A 20,999-nucleotide genomic window follows, 5' to 3' on the forward strand; every position below is an offset into this window, starting at 1 on the left:
TAACTGAGCAGAGATTGAGAAAACTATTTCTTTTCTTTTCTTTTTTTTTTTCTTTTTTTTTTTTTGAGACAGAGTCTTACTCTGTCGCCAGGCTGGAGTGCAATGGCATGGTCTTGACTCACTGCAATCTTCGCCTCCCAAGTTCAAGCGATTCTCCCACCTCAGCCTCACAAGTAGATGGGAGTACAGGGTGTGTGCCACCATACCCTGATAATTTTTGTATTTTTAGTAGAGACAGGGTTTCACTATGTTGGCCAGGCTGGTCTCGAACTCCTGACCTCATGATCCACATGCCTCGGCTTCCCAAAATGCTGGGATTACAGGCATGAGCCACCGCTCCTGGCCAACAAAAACTATTTCTAAATTCCTCTGTCTTAGCAGTTCATTGAGGTAACACCTTGGTCAGGAGAAAATCCTGTATTTTGGGAGAGTGTAATGGTCCTTAAAGGAGAAGTTGGTTACATCAAGACCTGCAGAGAGGTGGTCATAGGGAGCCTAGTAAGTCTGTTAGGACTGGCATGAGCAACACTTCTGGCATCTTGTGCAGGGTCACTAGTAGTAAATGAAATGGTGGGACAGGTCACCAGTGCCAGCCATCTGCATTGTGGCTGCTGTTCCAGTACAGCTGTGACACTGCAAGATAGATCCTCTGAGCTGGAAATTCTAAAACGGTAGATGTTATCCTAAATTGAAATGACTCTGAAAAAATTAAAAAGGGATATAGAAGAGCTACAAGCACTGGAACAAAGGTATTAACCCCCAAAGAGTCATAAACCACAGCTGGCTCTTAGCTTCACAAGCAGCCCTCAGAAGGTGGTAGCTTGTTTTAAGCAGAGGCCATGCAGAGCCCATGAAACCAAAGGACAGAGCCAGTAGGGATAGAGTCTGACCAGAAAGTTCCATGCCCTCTGCTTTCTGCCTGGAAAATGACCTGGTAGGTTTTAACCTATCCAGGAGTACAGAGGATTTCAGAATTTCAGTTTGAGGTGTGCCTCAAAACATTCCAGCCTTGATGATGAAAGAAAGAAGTGATCAAAATACCATATGTCACAATGGAAAACCCAAGCGGCCCCAGAACCTCTTCTTCAGTAACGAGATTTAGTTGATCAGAACAGTTATTTATGCATTGAGGTCATGTTTTGGCCAGTCTTTGGCTTATGGCTGTAGCCAAATAAAGCCTTCTGTCTTAGCATTTCTTTTACCAAAATGAGGTTGAGAGATGGTTCTTTGAGAGGACTGTTTTGTCAGGAAATATAGGGATCTTTTCACAAAGTAAAACACGCCAACAAAGCCAAACAATACACCAAACAATAGGGTCAGATGATGTTAAAATTGAAAGGAAGCAAACTAAAGTCCTTTCCTTTGTCCCTCTCAGTTTTTGAGGTTTTGCTTATTTGTTGTTTAGTTGTACCAAAAATGCTCTCCAAATGGCAATGAAAAGCCCATGGTATTCTTCAGTAATACCATGTTTAAGTCAGAGAGGATTGGCTTTTAGGACTTCCCTATTTGACCTTCCTCTTGTTCCTTCTTTATTCTAAGTTTTGACCTGTGACAGTTTCTAACATCTCTGTGCCTGGAAATAGTCTAGGCTTACACTTTTAAGAAGAGAAGTGGAGAAAAATGCTAGTGTCTGTGGATTGTTGCTAAATCTGCCCATGTCCATTTGTAACCAAGAGTATTCAACTCAGAGCCAAAGAACAGGAAGAAAAGAAAAATCCCTCCTTTGTTTGTAGACTTTGGCATTGACTTCATATGGCTTGGAAGAGCTTGAATGACACTGTGAGTCTGTCTCTGCTCTCCCAGAGTCACCAGCCAGGGGTCATTACTTACGTTCTCTTGGCCTTAGTTTCCTTATATAAAAAACAGAAGACATTGAGCAAGATGATTGTTAAGGTTCCTCCTTGAGCTAAGATTTGGGGCGGGATGGAGACTTAGTTACTATGGAAACCATTGCCCAACCTGTGCAAGTTGTGGGGTCTTCTGGGGTAGGAGAGGTCCTGGAATACAGTGTGTCATTTTTATCCTCCTGAAAATGAACAAATTGGATCTGAAGATAACTGAGTCCCCTACTTCATCTAATGTTTTGTCAAGCATATTTTGATAGAACTCCCTTCTGAATTTTACCAAATGGGTTTAATTAAGGAAAGTTTTTGGAAATATGCCAGATGGGTTTCATCATCCCAGGACCTATACATGAAATGAGACATGTCCCCTTGGATCACTGGGTTATAAGAAGCCTTGTTTGCCATGTTGTATTTTGGCCAACTAGTCCTCATTATGGATAACAGACCTCATTTCACCATTAACAGGAAGAGCTGAAAACCTTGTTTTGGGATTGCTAGGATGGGATCGTTCTCCTTACACTGTGTTCCTATGTTTCTAGCTGTACTCTAAGGACAAACGTGCTTAATCCTATACACCTATTTGATTCATTTAAAACAAAAACAAAAACCTATATAAGAAATAGCAAAAGCTCAAATGCTTTTCAAATTAAGAATGCTTCTCAAATGCATTCAAAGCAAACATCATAGGTGGAAAGCAGAGAGAAAACCATCTGATCACATCATACCAAGTAGCCAGGAATTTATGGAAGCAATTTATGATTATCCCATAGATCAGAATATAAGAATGTGAAAAGAAATAAAATGCTTTATAAGAGACAAAATTCTATGAGACTCTGTACAAAAAAAAAGAGGTTATCATTAGACAAGTATTTCTAAAAGAAATGAAGAAAATCTTAAGTATACATTCAAGCCACTTAAAATAATGAAACAAATGTTAAGGGATATGGGAATCAAGATGAAGAAGAACAAAAAGTTTAAAAGCGTACACATACTCCAAGCTGTTTTGTGACCTTGGAACTAACTTAAAAGCAGTCATTGATATGTGCACTTTTCTGCTACATGTATTATGCTTCATGAAACGTTTTTAAAAGAAAATTTCTGAATAATCTAAAAGAAGCTTTTAAAGTTTTTCGTCCCCAGCAGAAGAAAATAATTCAGATGGAAATGTGTTCAGATGGCTGTACACTTGTTGCTGTTGATAATAAATGTGTAGAATTCTTCACAGAATGGGGGCGGGGCTTGGGAATTAAAGCCTGTCAAAAGGTGGAACCTAATGTTCAAAGTTCTAAAACCAAGAGGAACCATAGGAGGGGCTTTCAGTTAAGAATGTCGTAAGTAATAGAAAATCTAACTAGCAGTGGCTGAAACAAACAGGGCTTATTTTCCTTACAAAACAAGAAGTCCAGAAGTGGGTGGTTTCTGGCGTTCATTCAGCTACTGAGACATGCCATGGAGGACTGGATCAGTCAGTTCTTACAGTGCTATAAATACCTGAGACTAGGTAATTTATAAAGAAAAGGGGTTTAATTGGCTCACACTTCCATAGGCTCTATAGGAAGCATGATGCTGGCATCTACTCGGCTTCCGGGGAGGCCTCAGGAAACTGTTGGTTGTGGTGGAAGGGGAAGGGGAAGCAGGCACATGTTAGTTACCTGGCCAGAGCGGTAGGAAATGAGAAGTTCGGGAAGGTGCTGCACACTTCTGAAAACTCAGATCTCATGAGAACTCCACCCCCATGATCCCGTCACCTCCCACCAGGCCCCCCTCCAACACTGGAGATTACAGTTTGACATGAGATTTGGGCAGAGACACAGATCCAAACCATACCAAGGACCTATACTTTTCTCATCTTTCTCTTTCTCCATCCTTGGCACTTGGCTTTTGTCCACACGCCTCATATTCAGAGTTCCGGCCATTTCCGCTGTGATCAAGGCTGGAAAAGAGAAGAGGCCCAACACCAGTCTTATCTTTCATTTTATCAGAAAAGCAGAAGCCTTCTCAGGACTTTGGCACACGGCTGCCCCAGCTGTTTCCATGGCTGGAGAAAGCTGGGGATAAGGGAAGTTGAGAAGGACTGTTGGGTTAACTGACAAATGGCAACTGCCAGAGTTTGTCATAAAGAAAATCATCTTGTAGCTTGATGCTGTTGGGAAGAGGTAAGAATTTAGAGCCTTTGGGAGTATAGCTCAGGACTGCAAACATTTCTACAAATAGAATCATAAAAGCAGATAATGAATTTAGTTAAAACAGCAATTTGAAAGGCAGGTAGCCTGATTTTTCATTCTGAATTGGCCATAGGCCTTAATGAATGCTAATAAATTATTAGTCTTTCCCACTATAAAATAAGGATAATATCTATTCTCTGCCTCACTTGAACCCTTTTATTCCATCATTCATTTATTCAACAAGTATATACTAAGTACCTCTTATGTAGCGGAGATTGTGTGACTGCTGAGGATACATGAATAAATAATGCAGAACCCTTTCCCCAGGGGAGGGAGACCAGGGAACGTGTTGACTGAGCACTGCTTCATGTTGGATTGGGTGGGTTGCCTGATATGCGGAAGATGTGTGTGTGTGTGTGTGTGTGTGTGTGTGTGTGTGTCTGTGTGTGTGTACGTGTGTGTGTGTGTGTGCATGTGTGTGTGTGTCTGTGTGTCTGTGTGTGTGTGTACGTGTGTGTGTGTGTGCATGTGTGTGTGTGTATGGCTTATAGAAGCTATGTAAGCAAGTAATATAATAGGTAAAGTGGTACAACAGAAATATTCATGAAAGTGCCCTGGCACAGAGAAGGGAAATGTCTAACTCTACGTTGAGAATTGGGCAGGGCTTCCCTGAGAAGATGAAATCTGAGATAGGGCTTGAAATGGGGTCTGAGTTTGTTGTGCAGAAGTGGTTGGGGGGAGTAGTTTTTGGTGGAGAAACAGTTGATTCAAAAGCAATGACACTTAAAAGGGAATTGTTTGTTCCTGAAAAGTCAAGCAGTCTACTCTGCCAAGCATTCGGGTGGTGGGAGGTGGCCAGAGCCAGACCGTGAAGGACCCAGAAGCCAGAAGTTTGGCCATGGGGAGCCTTTGGCATACAGAACAAGATGTGATGAGATCTGTGCCTCGGAAAGATCATTCTGGAATCTGTCAGGTGAGGAGGTGCTTTGGAAGGGAGAGAGTCTGGGAGCAGAGAAGCTGTTTTGAAGGCTTTAGCCCCAGTGTTGGTGAAAGATGGTGACACAGTTAAGGCAGCAAGGTCCAGAAAGATCTATGTAAGTGCAACAGCTTCTGATGACTGATTGGATGTGTTGAAAGGGAGTCAGGGGAGGAGTCAAAAAAAGTTTCTAGAGTTTCTCCCATGGCACTTGGGTGGCATCATTCACAGGAGATGCGGGAGAGTGTGGCATCTGCAGAACCCCATTTCAGCTTCATCTCAGCCCCTAGAACAAGGAACAGGCCTTTGCTTCAGGTCTTGTGTTGCTGCAGTGATACTCCTCCCCACACTGCCTCTCCCACCAGGCCCCACCCAGCTGTGATTTCGAGGTCTTGTTCTGGGATAAGGCTCCAAATGGTCTGTGGTTGCCTCATTCCTGTGTGCAAAATGAAAATGGATGGCTGTAGCAAACACAAAGATGGGGTCGGGAGGGCAGCGATCCCTAGATGAGGCTTGGAGTTGGGTGCGGGGCAGTGGCTGAGTGGTCATGGGTGCCCCATGGCAACTGCCTGCCTCACTTCGGTTCCGGGTGTTCATCCCACTCAGCTGCAGCACAACCTCGGTAGCTGTCATCATTTTCCAAGCCAGTGGAGGCAATCAGACAGTTCATGATGCTTCAGCTTCTCCAGTACATGACTGATACTTGAAGGAATTATTAAGATGCTTATTTATTTATAATTGCATCTGCTTGTTTGGCATTTGACCCCATTCATTCATTCTTGTTGTGAATGTATTAGGAGACCCTGTACCCTCTTGACTTCTCCTTATAATTATTACTGTTACTGTTCTTTGAAGCACTGTTTTGAGTATACACTTAAAAGGGGCTACTGATATACTGCACAGCTGAAACGCCCACTGCTTGAACTCAAGGATGGCCGTCTAAGAGTGGTTCTTGTCCTCGTAAGTTCAACTGCCTTTTTTTTTCCCACTTCCCTTTCCCCCACATGTCTGCCCTCTTCCCCTTTAAAGGTTTCTACATTCCTACTTTCATTAGAGCAGCTCTTCTCCCTGAGGCCCCAAGCGCTATGTTTTAACAAACACAAATAAATCGATTCATGTGCTTTATCAGTGTTGGAATTGCTGGCAGGTGCCTCACAGTGAACAGTATGGCAATTTCACCATCATCTCCTCTCCTCCCCTTTCCAGACATACATTCATACTTGTTTCTTCTTCTCTTAGATGACCCTATCTGACAAATCATTCAAATGAAAAATGATCCCTTTGATTTCTCCACACAGAAGTAGAAGCTTGTATTTGGGAAGCAGTTTCAACCAAATTGTATGAAATAAAGTTCTTTCTTCTGATGTTATCTCTGACCTGTGTTGTGAGCATTTTCATCTGCTTGGATTATGAGAAGTTCTTACCACCATTTAATTATCACCACATGGTGTCCAGTGCTGTAATGCAGTACTGTGCTTGAAGGAGATTTGCAATGATTCACTGAGGTGATAGACAAGATATTAGCTTACTGTATCCAGTGTCTTGGTCTTCAAGGTGAGGGGAAAGGCCTATCAGTGGCCCATTCAAGTGTCCTTTTAGAAGTGCCTTCTTCCCTCTTTCTGGTGTTCTCTGTCACCTGCTTTATGACATTACCGTAGAAGGAATGTCTGTGTAATCTGGTACAGTTCCACAAGAAGAAACATGGATCAGAAAATTAAAGGTAATCCTAGGGATAAGAATGAGAAAATAAGAGCTCTCTAAGATGATTAGAGAATATATTAAAGTCCATTTATTTTGTCCACAACTATGAACTATGGGTAGATAATTTGTGACACTCACTGTTTTCCTTACTTTGAGACCTTTAGGGAAATTCTGGTTCATTCCTGCATTAGGGACTTTTCTGTGGCACCGTGTGTGGTAGTCATCACTGAGTCTACTTAACAGAAGTTCCTCATTAAGGATTTCGCACAAACCGGAATGAAGAGCAAAGCTTTCTTCTTAAAGAGAATGAAAGCATGTTTCCTTTCAAGGGACTGAACCATTTCTTTTTACCTCAGAATCTGAGATATGCAATTCTTTTCATTTATTTATTTATTTATTTATTTATTTTGAGATAGCATCTCACTGTGTCACCCAGTCTGGAGTGCAGTGGTGCCATCTCAGCTCACTGCAATCTCCACCTCCCGGGTTCAAGCAATTCTCATGCCTCAGCCTCTGAAGTAGCTGGGGTTACAGGCACCCGCCTCCATGCCCAGCTAATCTTTGTATTTTTAGTAGAGATGGAATTTCAACATGGTGGCCAGGCTGGTCTTGAACTTCTGAGCTCAAGTGATCTTCCCGCCTTGGCCTCCCAAAGTGCTGGGATTACAGGTGTGAGCAACCATGCCCAGCCTACGATTCTTTATTTATTGTCTTGTGACAAGAGCCTATATTTCTGGAATTTTAACAGGCAACTCATTTAACAAATATTTATTGAGTATCTGCTGTGCACTGGGCACAGTGCTGTCAACCTACTAGAGGGTTAGTTGGCTGGTCTTTAGTGATGAAACAGAAAAAATACTGAAGATTTGACTGGAGTCGGAATCACTTGCCACTGCAGCTTTCAAGAATGGCCTTCTTAGAGACCAGAAGTGAGCAAGAAAACCGGTTGCAGAGACTAATTTGTAGTTAATAGCCACAATCTTCAGAGAGATGTCTTGGCTGAAATCTTGAATGTCGACTAACATAAAATGTATTCTTGTTGCCTTATTTCTCATGGAGCTTTGTTCTTCTGACCCAGAAACAGAAAAGATAGTCCTAGAGGCAGGAAATGGATTGCCATCCTGGAAATTCAATGACCAGCTTTTTCCCTGTGACGTGTGTGGGAAAGTGTTTGGCCGACAGCAGACATTGTCCCGACACCTCTCGCTGCACACAGGTGAGTGAGTGGGGCCTGGGCTGTCAGCCCTCTGTCCTCCATCACCAACTTCTCTTCCCCCCAGAAGCTGAGTTTCTCTAAGAGAGGCGTTACAGGAAGTAACGCCTGGGACTGTGTTTATCTGGACCTTTTCAAGCCATTTTATTTGGGATGTTTAAGGAAGACCTTGGAAAGGCTTTTTTATTTGTATTGAAAGGGCTCATTGAGTTCTGATGAGAAAATATACACGATTTAGGTTTATTCAGGTAAAGTTTCTAACCTCTGTAAAGAATGTATTAATCTCATCTTGAGAGTGCAGGACGAGGACCCACTCCATCTTACTTAAAAAGGCTGGAGTGCAGTGGCATGATCCCGGCTGACTGCAACTTCTTTCTCCCTGATTCAAGCAATCCTTCCGTTTTAGCTTTCTGAGTAGCTGGGACTACAGGTACACGCTACTACCATGCCTGGCTAATTTTTTACTGGTTACATCTTATTGTGGTGGGTGGGAGCAGCGGGGGGAAAAGGCACCTTGGTAGAGAAACAACTTCTGCCTGTATTTATATATAATCGTGGAGAAATACAGTTGGTTCTGAAAGTTGGGAAAGGGAAGACAACCAAGTTAAGGAGGAAAAATAAATAGTAACTTAACCCACACAGCAAAAAGTGAAGACAAAAAGACATAAGGTAAAATCAATAGTAAACATAAAGCAAGATGGAAATAATAAAATCAAACATTTCCATTTTTTACAATGAAATCAGGTTTTTAAATAATCCAGATATATCTTATATACAGGGAACACAACAACCAAATGATAAAGAAAAGTTCAAAATAAAGATTTCATACATCACAGAGAATTTAAAAAGCAAGACAGGAAGTATTAATATGACAAGACTAATTTTGCCTTTTTTTTTTTCTTCTCAAGGCTGGAGTGCAGTGGCATGATCCTGGCTGACTGCAACCTCTGCCTCCCTGGTTCAAGCAATCCTTCCGTTTTAGCTTTCTGAGTAGCTGGGACTACAGGTGCACGCTACTACCATGCCTGGCTAATTTTTTAAAGAAGTTATTTGTGGCCAGGCATGGTGGCTCACGCCTGTAATCCCAGCACTTTGGGAGGCCAAGGCGGGTAGATTACCTGAGGCCAGGAGTTCAAGACCAGCCTGGCCAACGTGGTGAAACCCTGTCTCTACTAAAAACACAAAAATCAGCTGGGCATAATGGCACAAGCTTTTAATCCCAGCTACTTGGTAGGTTGAGGCAGGAGAATCACTTGAACCCGGGAGGAGGAGGTTACAGTGAGCTGTGATCATGCCACTGCCCTCCAGCCTTGGTGACAAGAGTGAAACTCAGTCTCAAAAAAAAAAAAAAAAACAAAAAAAGTTTTTCGTGGAAACGAGGTTTCACCATGATGCCCCAGGCTGGTGTCTTTTTCTTCTTTTTATATTTTTATTATTTTTAATCTTAAATTCCACTAAAGGTAAAATTTAGTTATATACTTAGCCACAACAAAAACTTGAACATGTTCCAGAAAGTGGAGTTTCATAAGGTCACATTCTCTGAACATACGTAAATGAAATTTTAAATAAGTAAGGATCAATAAAATGTCCTGCCTAATTGGACCAAAGAAAAGGGGAGAAAATAAAAATTCCAGTAACAGATATCTAGAAGGAATGAAACAGAAAACACCTCATAGGTAAGCCTGGAGCAAGAGCTCTAGTCAGAGGAAAATTTATAGACTTAAACGTTTTAATTAGAGAGAAAGACAAAAATAAAGGAATTTAACAGTCACCTTAAGGAATTGGTAAAACAACAAAGTCTTGAAAAAAGATGGCCATAAAATAGATAAATCCTTTTAAGGCTGATTAAGAAAATGAAGCGAAAATACTCAAAGTTAAGAATGAAAAAGGAAGCCTAATCTTCAATTCGGAAGATGTTAAAGGATTACTGAAGAATAATGAAGCTCTAGGAAAAAAAAGCTGAACACTTAGATGACATAGCTCATTTAAACAGAAGGACTAAAATGACCCAAACGGGGAGGGAACTTGAATCAATCAGTTCCCAAAGGGAAATTTGGAAAAATTATGAAGGACGTACCATTAATAAAGGCATCAGGTCCAGAAATTTTCCCTGGTGAGTTCTTTCTAACCTTTTGAGAAGAGGAAATTCCAGTGTTATTAAACCTTTCCAAATGGTAGAAGAAGATTTAAAAAGCACCACAGTTTCACTTTATGGAGGATGCATAAGCTTAATAACAAAACTTAACAACTCACTTATTCATACAAAAGCAAAACTTCCAAAGAAAGCACACATTTTATCTGCACGGCAGGGCTCTGCCCCTGACCCTGCTGAGCGCAGATGCCAGCCCTTCAAGATGCTGGGGACCACCTATAATAATAATGGTCTTATATTTTGTAGAGAAGAAGTTTTTTCCATGTTATTCTCTGTGAACTAAGGAAGTCAGGTATTTATTTTAAGCTAGACTCAGTAATATCAAGTAAGCATTAAGGATAGAACACTGGAGTTGTTCTTTCCTTCATCTTCTGCTGTTACCTTTTTCTGTATGATGAAAGCAAAGCCTGCTCCTCTTAGTTTAATTTGCTTGATTGATCAAATAAATTCAGAATGCCACTCTGAATATGATCCTGAAACATTCGTCAGTTTTATGAGAGGGTTTCCATTAAGAAATTAATTGAAATTCTTTATTTTATTTATGTAAAATGAAATTTCCAATTAAATTATTTCACACAGCATTTTCCCCCCTTAATTTCATTAGTTTTTTTATTTCCTGGGTGACCCAGGCCAGGAGCTTAGGGAGAATGATGGGGCCTCTCTTACGCTGCAGTCCTGCAAATGCTGTGTTTCATTCCCCCCACTGCTCAGCACACACTCACCCACGACTGAAAAAAAAAAAAAAAAAAAAAAAAAAAAAAAAAAAAAAAGCAGATTATCTATTCTAGTTGCTCTGGGACATTTTTTTTTTTTTTTTTTTTTTAGAGGCAAGGTCCACCTCTTTCACCCAGGCTGGAGTGCTGTGGTGTGATCATGACTCACGGTAACCTTGACCTCCTGGGCTCAAGCAATCCTCCCACCTCCTCCTCCCAAGTAGCCAGGACTCCAGAAGCATGCCACCACACCTGGCTAATTTTTTAAAAAATTTGTGTGGAGATGGAGTCTCGCTGTGATGCCCAGGCTGGTCTCCAGCTCCTGTCCTTAAATAATCTTCTCACCTCGGCCTCCCAGAGTGCTAGGATTACAGGTGTGAGCCACCGTGCCCAGTCGGAGATTTTCTTTCATATTTAGAAGTGCTAATACAGGAGTGACCTGCTGGGTAAAGACTTTTAGATACTTACAATTCCAAGGCATTACCATGGTCTCCATTTGAAATATGACTTGAACCATTCTTCCCTTGTTACCTTCAACTGATTCTTGCATGGTGTTGGGACTTCTTTTTTTGAAAGTGATTTGGGCTTTTTCCTGTTCCTTCACTCGCAGAGGAAAGAAAATACAAATGCCATTTGTGCCCCTATGCTGCTAAGTGCCGTGCAAATCTGAACCAGCACTTGACTGTCCATTCCGTGAAGCTGGTGAGTACAGACACCGAGGACATTGTCAGCGCTGTCACCTCTGAAGGCAGTGACGGGAAGAAGCATCCTTATTACTACAGGTGAGTTGCTGATGGAGCATGCCAGTCTGCCTTTCTCAGACTCTTGGCTTCAACACTTTCTACCGTCTGCTGTGGACATACATCACCAAGCCCTTTTTCTCAGTCATAGCCTGGCCTTCATTTTAGTAATTTCTTTGCTTAGATTAAGCCCTGCAGTTGCACAGACTCCTCTCTTGACTTGGGTGTCCCTGGTAGTATTCGTTGGGAGAGAAATGGTTTTAGAGGTGGCTCTCTGGGGTGGAGCTCCAGACAGTGACTGGGCTATGGGGATGATGAATTTTTAGATCTGTTCAACTCAGAAGCTCCAACCTTTGTAACTGAGTGTGTTGCTGCTCCCTAAGAATTATTTTTAAAGAAAAGCTTAGAAAATGTAAATCTGAGAACCCCATAGAAATAGCCCAGAAGGCGTTACATATTTCCCCTCCGTTGTATCATCCTTTAGTACCTGGATTTTACATTTCATTTCTGTGTTCGATCATGAATCAATATTGGTTTGGTTGTCATAAAGCCCCCAAGTTTCAGACTGTCTGTCAAATCTTGCCCTATGATATGCCATACTGATTGGTGGAAACTTGCTTTTGCAGGAAATGTCTCTAGCGATGGGTGGCTTCTATCAGAAGTTGTCCCAGACAAAGTAGCCTCTTGCTTGGATTGCCATACAACAAACTGTATGTGCTTTCATTGCAACTAAGGAAGGTTTCCAGAGCCAGAGAGAGGCTCCTGGGCTGTGAGGTGCTCTCCAAGTTTATCAGTGGACCAGCACCACTAAAATACCTTGGCAACACTACCCCGTGTCTCTTTGCCCAAAGGAAATCAGTTAGGTGACGTGTGGCATCTGGAATCCATAGTTTTTCATTAACTTTATGATTATTTAGCATCACTATAAGACCTATGTGATTGTTACATGATGCTGGCCCTTAGTCTCCTTGGCACACTGACTACTTTAGAGGCAACCCAGAAAGCAGAAGGCTTTTCTAACACAAAACCTTTTGGTGGAGAGACACATGTTTTTAAAAATTCCAGTTTTCTTGAGTGTGCTGTGTATAAATGGGCAGCCCACATTTAGAAGTATGTGTCACCCTTTTCTCTCCCCCTTTTTTACCCTTTCATGTAGTTGTCACGTGTGTGGATTTGAGACCGAGCTCAATGTCCAGTTTGTCAGCCACATGTCACTCCACGTGGACAAGGAGCAGTGGATGTTTTCGATCTGCTGTACTGCCTGCGACTTTGTCACCATGGAGGAAGCAGAGATAAAGACTCACATTGGCACCAAGCACACAGGTGACCATTCCTGTCTGTCCTTCTCACGCTTCTCCTCCATTCCCTGCACCCCAGAGCACCAGCCACCTGACTGAGGCATCCCCACTGCCCTGAGACATTGCCCTTTCCTTCCCTGGAAGGAAGAACTTTCCCAAGGCATGAGAGCCACGTTTCCCTGTAGTCCTCATACTGCTTCCTGGCAAGGCCTGGGCCTCACTGCTCCGAAAGACTCCCAAGTTCAGATGCAGTAGAGAGGGGCTGAGCTCTTTGCTTGTTGCTCACCCTGGTCCTCTTCCTCATCACCGTATGTGACAATCTTTCAATGCCTCAACCTTACCTCTTTGCACCCTGGATCGCATTTAAGCCCCATAGCAACCCTCTAAGGTGAATACTATTGCTATCAAACTATATAGTATAGGTGAAAAAACAGGCTGAAGAGAGGTGGGGTATTCCATCCAAGGTCAGCAATTAGGAGTTGCCGTCGTCACTAGTTTCAGTCACTAGTGAAACTCAGCCCAGAACAGTTTTCACCCCAGGGCTTGCTCTCTGTATCATTGCTGTTCTGACAACCCCAAGAAACACTCGGCAGAGCTTTGAACCTGTCTGTTTTCCTGTGCCAGGCACTGCACACCTACTTCTGTAGGCTCTGCTCCTCTCCAGCCCTGATGCTCTCCTTAATGACGAATGGCCTGTGTGTTCAGGGCCAAAGAAAACCAGATTCTCCTGAAACAAACCCATCACTGTCTAGGCCACGGCCAAGCCTCCACCAGTGCTCGCCTGTTGTTTAAGCCTCTTGCCATTCTGGTTAACTTCTTCCGTTTATTGATGTTAACATTCTGACTTCACCATGCAATTATACTCTCAGAAGTGGTGGTTACAGATGATACCAGCATGGAGTCATTAAGTGAGAATGAGGAGGAGCTCCCCACTGCATTTGCAGGGCTTACAAATTAAGAGCCGATGTTGCTGACTGCCAGCCCTGGGTGTTGGGTCAGCCCCTCACATCATCAGCACTTGAAGGATTTGGGAAGGGGAGTTTCCCTGACAGTTGTGCTGACGATGTGCACGGCAGAGAAGGATCTCTTTGTGCTTCTCTCCGACCACTTTGGCTCAGTGATGCCAACAGCAATAAAAGCTTGTTTTTGTCAGTAAGTTGAGCAGCTATGACTTGGAGGTCTGCAGAGAGCCGTTATGCTGAGTGAGAAGGTGCCATTTTTATAGTCAGTTGTCTGACTGTAACCACATTAGCCTGTGGGCAGCAGGTGAGCTGGGAAACCCATGTTGAAGACAAATTAAATTCAGCATTTCTGGAGTGGCTAATGGAGGAAAAGGCTAACCTCTTTTCCATTACCACTGGCTTTTCAGATAGTCTTTTTTTTTCTCCTTTCTGTTAACCTTCGTTCTAACTCTCTTTAACCCAAAGTATACCTGAACCCAGCTGAAAACCTTCCTCCCTCCCATCCTGCCCCAAATCTCCCTCCTTGCCCATCCCACCATAAGGAAACCATAGAAACCAGATGGCTAGAAAGAAGCTGGACTTGTCATCACTTAATTGTCGTGAGTAGAAACTTCACAGCTAACCAGCGCAAACACGTGCCTGGTAATTACCACAGGGAATGAAGCACAGCACTTGTTCCCTCTGATGTATCAGGGCTTAGGGCTCATTGTCCAGCAGAAAAGAATATTCTTGTTCATTAGTACAGTCACCCAAGAGTGAAATGCGTTAAAGAATTTTCTTTTTTAATTCAGTACAAGCCTTTAATGCTGCTGCTCTAAGAATAAGGTTAAAACCTATTTTATAAGCCAAGGACCTGTAAGCTTTTTTCAAAGGGGGCAAATAGTAAATATTTTAGGCTTTCAGGTCATACAGTTTCTGTCACTACTACTCAACTCGACTGTTGAAACTTGAAAGTATTGTAGACAATATGCAAATGCGTGGGCATGGCCATGTTCCAATAAAACTTTATTTACAAAAACAGGAGGCTCATTTGAGCCCAAGGACTACAGTTTGCTAACCCCTGTTATAAGCTAAAGGTCTCACAGCAAAGATTTCCTGTGTTTAGTGTAGTTTTGACATGTTTGAGTTTGACCCAAAAGAGATCAATTCAAATTTGTAAATTAGTAAGTTAGATTATTGCAAAGTTATGATATAAAGCAATTACATGACATATATAGCAATATGTATTCCCAATAACCGGGAGCTTGTCTAAGTCACTGCTGTATCTCAGCACCTGGAACACACCCTACATAGTACAAGGGGGGACTCAATGTTCCTTCAGTGAATGAATATATTTGTGTACAAGCTCATCTACGCACATTTGTGCATGTTAAGTAAGAAAACTACTTAGACGTGGCCCTTGCTTGAACCTTAGAGTCCTAGTGACTTATTTCTGTAATCCATGTGGAAGTTACTTGACATGGAGGAAAGCACACACTGAATCCAGGTTCTAGACCCCATGGTACCATAAGTAGTATTGTGAATGTAGGACCTCAGTTAACTTCTCTGAGCCTCCATCTGTTCCCTATATTTTCAGCTGTGCAGGAGATGCCCTTGGGCCTAAGATTCTCTAATTCTATGAGCCTTGTTCTCTAATTTGATTTTCCTATCTTAGGAAAAGACACCTACTATTTCAGTACCTTAGGAAATCTGCCACACTGCCTTGTTACTACCTAAGTGAAGTTGTGATCTACAGGATGAGCTCTAATCAACAGCACGCATTTTGTGTAGCCTCCTACAGAACCCGTGCTTTCTCACATTTTCTTTTGGGTTGCTGTGACTCCAGGCATGCCTGTGAGTGGGATATTAAAGGAGTACCTGAAGAACTGTCCTCTCATTAGGTGTTTCCCTATAGTGACCCCTCCTCACCTTCTTTCTCCCACTATCTGGCATCTTGTCCCTGAAGAGAGTATCAACAAGTGGGAAATATCCCCTCCGGTGCTTGCGACTTCTTCAACGCAAATTTTACTGCAATTTCTAAATGTTGCAATAAATGGCATTGAGGAATCTGAATGGCTATTTGGAAAAAACAGCTATCAATACCTCACCCCACATTGACACAAAATAAACTCCTGATAACTCACAGAATCCCCGTTAACAAATCAGCCCTAGAAAAGCCTGAAGAAAATAGAATATTTCTCAAACTCACAGAGCGAGAAGGATTTGTCAAAGCTTACGTGATAAAATAAAGCGCAAATGAAAACAGTCGAGAGATTTTGACACATAAAAATTTCTTCAGTTTGCAAAATAACAGAAGAGAAGCAAAACCAAAACCTCAGTCTAAAAAAAATGTGTTTACAAAAATGACGAAAGGTTAATCCATTTATTACATAAAATATTCCTATAAAATGTTAAGAAAACCTTTAGGCCTCTAAGTGAAGAATTAGCAAAGGATATGGGGACGTGAGCCTCAATTCACAGTGAAGGAAATAAAAGCTAACCACTTACCATAAGGAAACACACAGCCTCACTGGCAGTCCAACTGAAACTCAAGGCTTATACTCCACCTGTTAAGTTAGGAGAGCATTTGATGTTAATACTCACTGTTGCTGGGCTGATGCTGACACTCACATTGCTGTCGCCCTGCAGAGTGGTACAACTGTTTGGAAACTAATTAAGCTGTTTATACCAAGAGGCTTAAAATGTAATGCCCTGTGACCCAGTGATACCATCTCTGGGAATTTATTCATAGGAAAATATTCAATCAGTGAAATATTAATTTTAACTTTAATTTTAAGGAACTATTTAATAGAGTAAGTCCCCTCCATGGATATAATACTGTCATTTAAAACAACAGAAATATTTTCATGAATTTTTTTGAGAGCCAACTATGTACAGATATCTAAAATAGCATGGGAAAAAGAAAGCATTAGTTATCATTATATTTTATAAATATTATGTATGTTTTATCATAGAATAATATTTTCTATAAATCTTACCATGATCCAGACATTGTTCTTAGTGATCTATGTATAAAAACCTATTTAATTCTCAAGACAACCATATGAGGTAAGTGCTAATATTATCCCCATTTTGTAGATGAGATAATTGAGGCACAAAGTATCTTGTCCAAAGTCATACAGCTACTAAGTGGTGGAGGTGGGATTCAAACTCAGATATTCTGATCTGTTTTTTATTTTTATTATTTATTTATTTGTTTTGAGACAAGGTCTCACTCTGTTACCAAGGCTGGAGTGAAGTGGCACGATCTTGGCTCACTACGGCCTCCACCTCCCAGATTCAAGCAATTCTCGTGTCTCAGCCTCCTGAATAGCTGGGATCGCAGGTGTTGGCCACCATGCCTGGCTTACTTTTTGGCATTTTTAGTAGAAACAGGGTTTTGCCATTTGGTCAGGCTGGTCCTGAACTCCTGGCCTCAAACAATTCACCCACCTCAGCCTCCCAAAGTGCTGGGATTACAGGCGTGAGCCACTGCACCCAGCCTGGTTATCTAGAGTCCTTATTCTTAACCTTAATGGCAACAATTTAAAAATAGAAGTGCTTACTTCTTTAAGAATGAAAAGAAGTGCACTAAAATCTAACAGTGTCTGTATTGACACAGCAAGATGATTGGTAATTTTTTTATGGTTTCAGTTTCCTAATTTGTGCTGTTTTAAATGGTGCAATAATTGGGGGTTTGGTTTGGTTTTGTTTTTTAAGTTCTCTTCAGCTGGTTGTCCTAATGTGTGATGTTGCGTCACCTATGCACAGGTGTCCTTCACCAAGATCTTTGTGATGCTGAAGAAGGTAAATGACCACTTGGGTCACAGCCTTGAACTTGACTGGCAAGGGCATCCTGGCTCTCTCCACAGACATAACAAAACAAGATGAGGTCAGAAACAGAGGAGGCTGTTTGGACTAGGGATTACACATTGAGCAAGCTGGGCTGCATCACAGAGTGGTTGGCACAGCACATTATATCTTTTTTTTTTAATTAATTTATTTTTTATTGCATTTTAGGTTTGGGGGTACATGTGAAGAACATGCAAGATTGTTGCATAGGTACACACATGGCAGTGTGGTTTGCTGCCTTCCTTCCCCTCACCTGTATCTGTCATTTCTCCCCATGCTACCTCTTCCCACCTCCCGACCTCCCCGTCCCTCCCCCATTTCCCCCCAACGGACCCCAGAGTGTAGTGCTCCCCTCCCTGTGTCCATGTGTTCTCATTGTTCAACACCCGCCTATAAGTGAGAACATGCGGTGTTTGATTTTCTGCTCTTGTGTCAGTTTGCTGAGAATGATGGCTATATCTCTATAAATTTATTAATTTAGGTATTTCTGCCTGGTGCCATAAGCCTGAGGGTACTTGAATCTGTGTTTAGAGATGGTAGTTGAAATTAATATGTTTTAATTCTAAAAATGAATTTAAAAGAATCACTTGCAACAGGCCAGTATTAGAAGATGGAGTTGCAATATCAGGGATTCAGGGTCCCCGCTGAAAATGTTCTATCTAGAAAATGTAAATAAGCTGGTTAAATATATACAGATAAGTGACTGGCAATAATGATACTAGCTTTCACATAGCTTCCTTGTACCAAGAAGGAGTCTGAATTGTAAAGGCATATGCCATTGCTCTTCATGATCAGTGACTGAGGTCACATACTTGCAGTTCTAATAGGAACAAAGTTTTTAAAATTGTGAACTGAAGTAAGAGTTGTCTGCCCTGGACCCTAATGCAGTTCTGACGGGAACATCATTTGAAAACATTGTAAGTGGGTAAATATTTCTTCCTTTCTCTTTTTAAAAACTTTTTTTTTTTTTTTTTGACACAGAGTTTCACTCTTGTTGCCCAGGCTGTAGTGCAGTGGCATGATCTTGGCTCACTGCAACCTCCGCCTCCCAGGTTCAAGCGATTCTCCTGCCTCAGCCTCCTGAGTAGCTGGGATTACAGGCATGCACCACCACACCCAGCTAATTTTGTATTTTTAATAGAGACGGGGGTTTCTCCACGTTGGTCAGGCTGCTCTCAAACTCCTGACCTCAGGTGATCCGCCCACCTCGGCCTTCCAAAGTGCTGGGATTACAGACATGAGCCATCATGCCAGGCCAAAAACTTTTAAAAATATTGTCACTCTAGAAAATTTTGAAAATGAAATAAAAGTAAACAAACATGACACCAATAATTTTATACTCTAGACATAACCCACCATTATAGTGCTGTTTATTTCCAAACTTTGCATACCTATATATGACTTATTTTTTCATCTCCTAATAAAGGAAGTTATTAGGAGCACATTTACAATCACTGGGTTGCTTAATTAACTGATTTGAAGGGAACTGAAGAACAGTCTCCCTATATTTTCTCCCCTAACCTAGAACTGTGGGCTCACATGGAATCTGTAAATCATTTTGTGGATAATTGACATCTTAACATTCTCAAGTTTCTTGAACCAGGAACAAAGTTTAGCTCTCCAGTTACTTGGGGTTTATAATGTACATATTTAGGCTGGGTACAGTGGCTCATGCTTGTAATCCCAGCATTTGGGGAGGCCAAGGTGGGTAGATCACTTGAGGTCAGGAGTTTAAGACCAGCCTGGCTAACATGGTGAAACCCTATCTCTTCTGAAAATACAAAAATTAGCCAGGCATGATGGTGCACGCCTGTAATCCCAGCTACTTGGGAGGCTGAGGCAGGAGAATTTCTTGAACCCAGGAGGCAGAGGTTGCAGTGAGCCAAGATCATGCCACTGAATTCCAGCCTGGGTGACAGAGGCGACCCTGTCTCAAAAAAACAAAACAAAAAAAAAAAAAAAACAAAAAAAAAAACTACATTTTTAATTTGTCACAGTAGAACTTCAAGTGATGATTAAACCATTTCATATGTTGTATAAGAGCGTCACAATAGTAGACTTCCATTTCTCTCTTCCTAGCCTTTATGCTATTGTCATTTATTTACTTACATATGTTTTACAAACCCTACAAAACACTATTATTTTTGTTTAAACAATGTTACTTTTACTTTTAAAGATATTTCAATAATTTGAAAATTACAAATTTATCCATGTTCTTAACATTTCTAGCCTCTTCATTCTTTTGTGTAGATCAGTTTTACATCTGATGCCATTTTTCTTCTGCATGGACTTTGAACATTTCTTGTAATTCAAGTCTGCTGGTGATGAATTCCTTCTTTTTTTTTTTTTTAATGTGAACTTTTGTTTGTTGCCTTCATTTTTTAAATATGTTTTTACTGGATATAAGATTTTAGGTTGACAATGTATCTTTCAGTACTTTAAAGATGTTGCTTCACAGTCTTCTTACTTGCATAGTTTCCAGTGAGAAATCCACTGTCATCCTTATTTTGGTTCCTGTTTATGTAACGTATCTGTCTTCCTCTGGCTACTTTTAGGATCTTGCTCTTTAGCACTGGTTTTAAGCAATTTACGATGTTCCTTTGTACAGGTTTCTTCATGTTTCTTATACTTGGAAGTTCTTTGAGCTTCTTATATCTCTGGGTTTATAATTTTCCTCAAATTTGGAAAATTTTTGGCTATTCCACATTTCCACCTTCCTCACCCCACCAGGGATTCCAATTAAACTTTGTTTACACTTCCCAAAGGCACCCCACAGTTCACTCACTGATGCTCATTTCATTTGGGAGATTTCCTTTCTCTGTTTCATTTCAGATAGTTTCTACAGCTGTTGTCTCCAGGTTTACTCCTCTTTTCCTATGCCATGTCTAACGGGATTACTGCTGGTAACAGACTGCAGTTTCCATCCGTAGAAATTTTATTTGGATCTTTTTAATATTATCCATGTCTCTACTTAATTTCTTGAACATATGAAATACAGTTGCAACTGTTTCAATGTCCTTGTCTGCAAAGTCTAACAACTGTGTCTGTTCTGGGTCAGCTTTGATTGGTTGCTTATTCTCAATTTGAATTGTGTTTATTGTTTTGCACATCTGATCATCCTTGGATGCAAACATTGTGATTTTTACCATGTTGGATGCTTAATATTTTATATCCCAATACGTATTCTTGACCTTTGTTTTAGGATGCAACTAGCTACCTGGAAACCTCATTCCTTTGGGGGTCTTGCTTTCATGATTCTTCAGCCGCTCTAGATCACTAGGTGGTGATTTGTCTAGGTTTAACCCACTACTTAGAGAGCTTTCTCAGTTTTCTACCTAATGCCCTGTAGATTAAGTGTTTTTCCAATCTGACTGGTGGAAACAAGCATTATTTCTAGCCCTCTC

At 41.3% G+C, this 20,999-nt stretch overlaps 1 protein-coding gene across 5 annotated transcripts in view; it reads left to right on the forward strand.

The window, feature by feature from the left end:
• Positions 1 to 20,999, forward strand: part of ZNF827 (zinc finger protein 827) — a 182,512-nt gene that overhangs the window by 151,928 nt on the left and 9,585 nt on the right. For all 5 annotated transcript variants that reach the window (XM_039479137.2, XM_039479138.2, XM_010338626.3 and 2 more), the window contains exons 9-11: positions 7,765 to 7,902; positions 11,375 to 11,546; positions 12,661 to 12,827. In XM_039479137.2, coding sequence (XP_039335071.1) covers positions 7,765 to 7,902; positions 11,375 to 11,546; positions 12,661 to 12,827 — 477 coding nt within the window. The remainder of the gene's footprint in view (positions 1 to 7,764; positions 7,903 to 11,374; positions 11,547 to 12,660; positions 12,828 to 20,999) is intronic.

This window comes from Saimiri boliviensis, chromosome 3, assembly GCF_048565385.1.
Source record: "Saimiri boliviensis isolate mSaiBol1 chromosome 3, mSaiBol1.pri, whole genome shotgun sequence".
Classification (NCBI taxonomy): Eukaryota; Metazoa; Chordata; class Mammalia; order Primates; family Cebidae; genus Saimiri; species Saimiri boliviensis.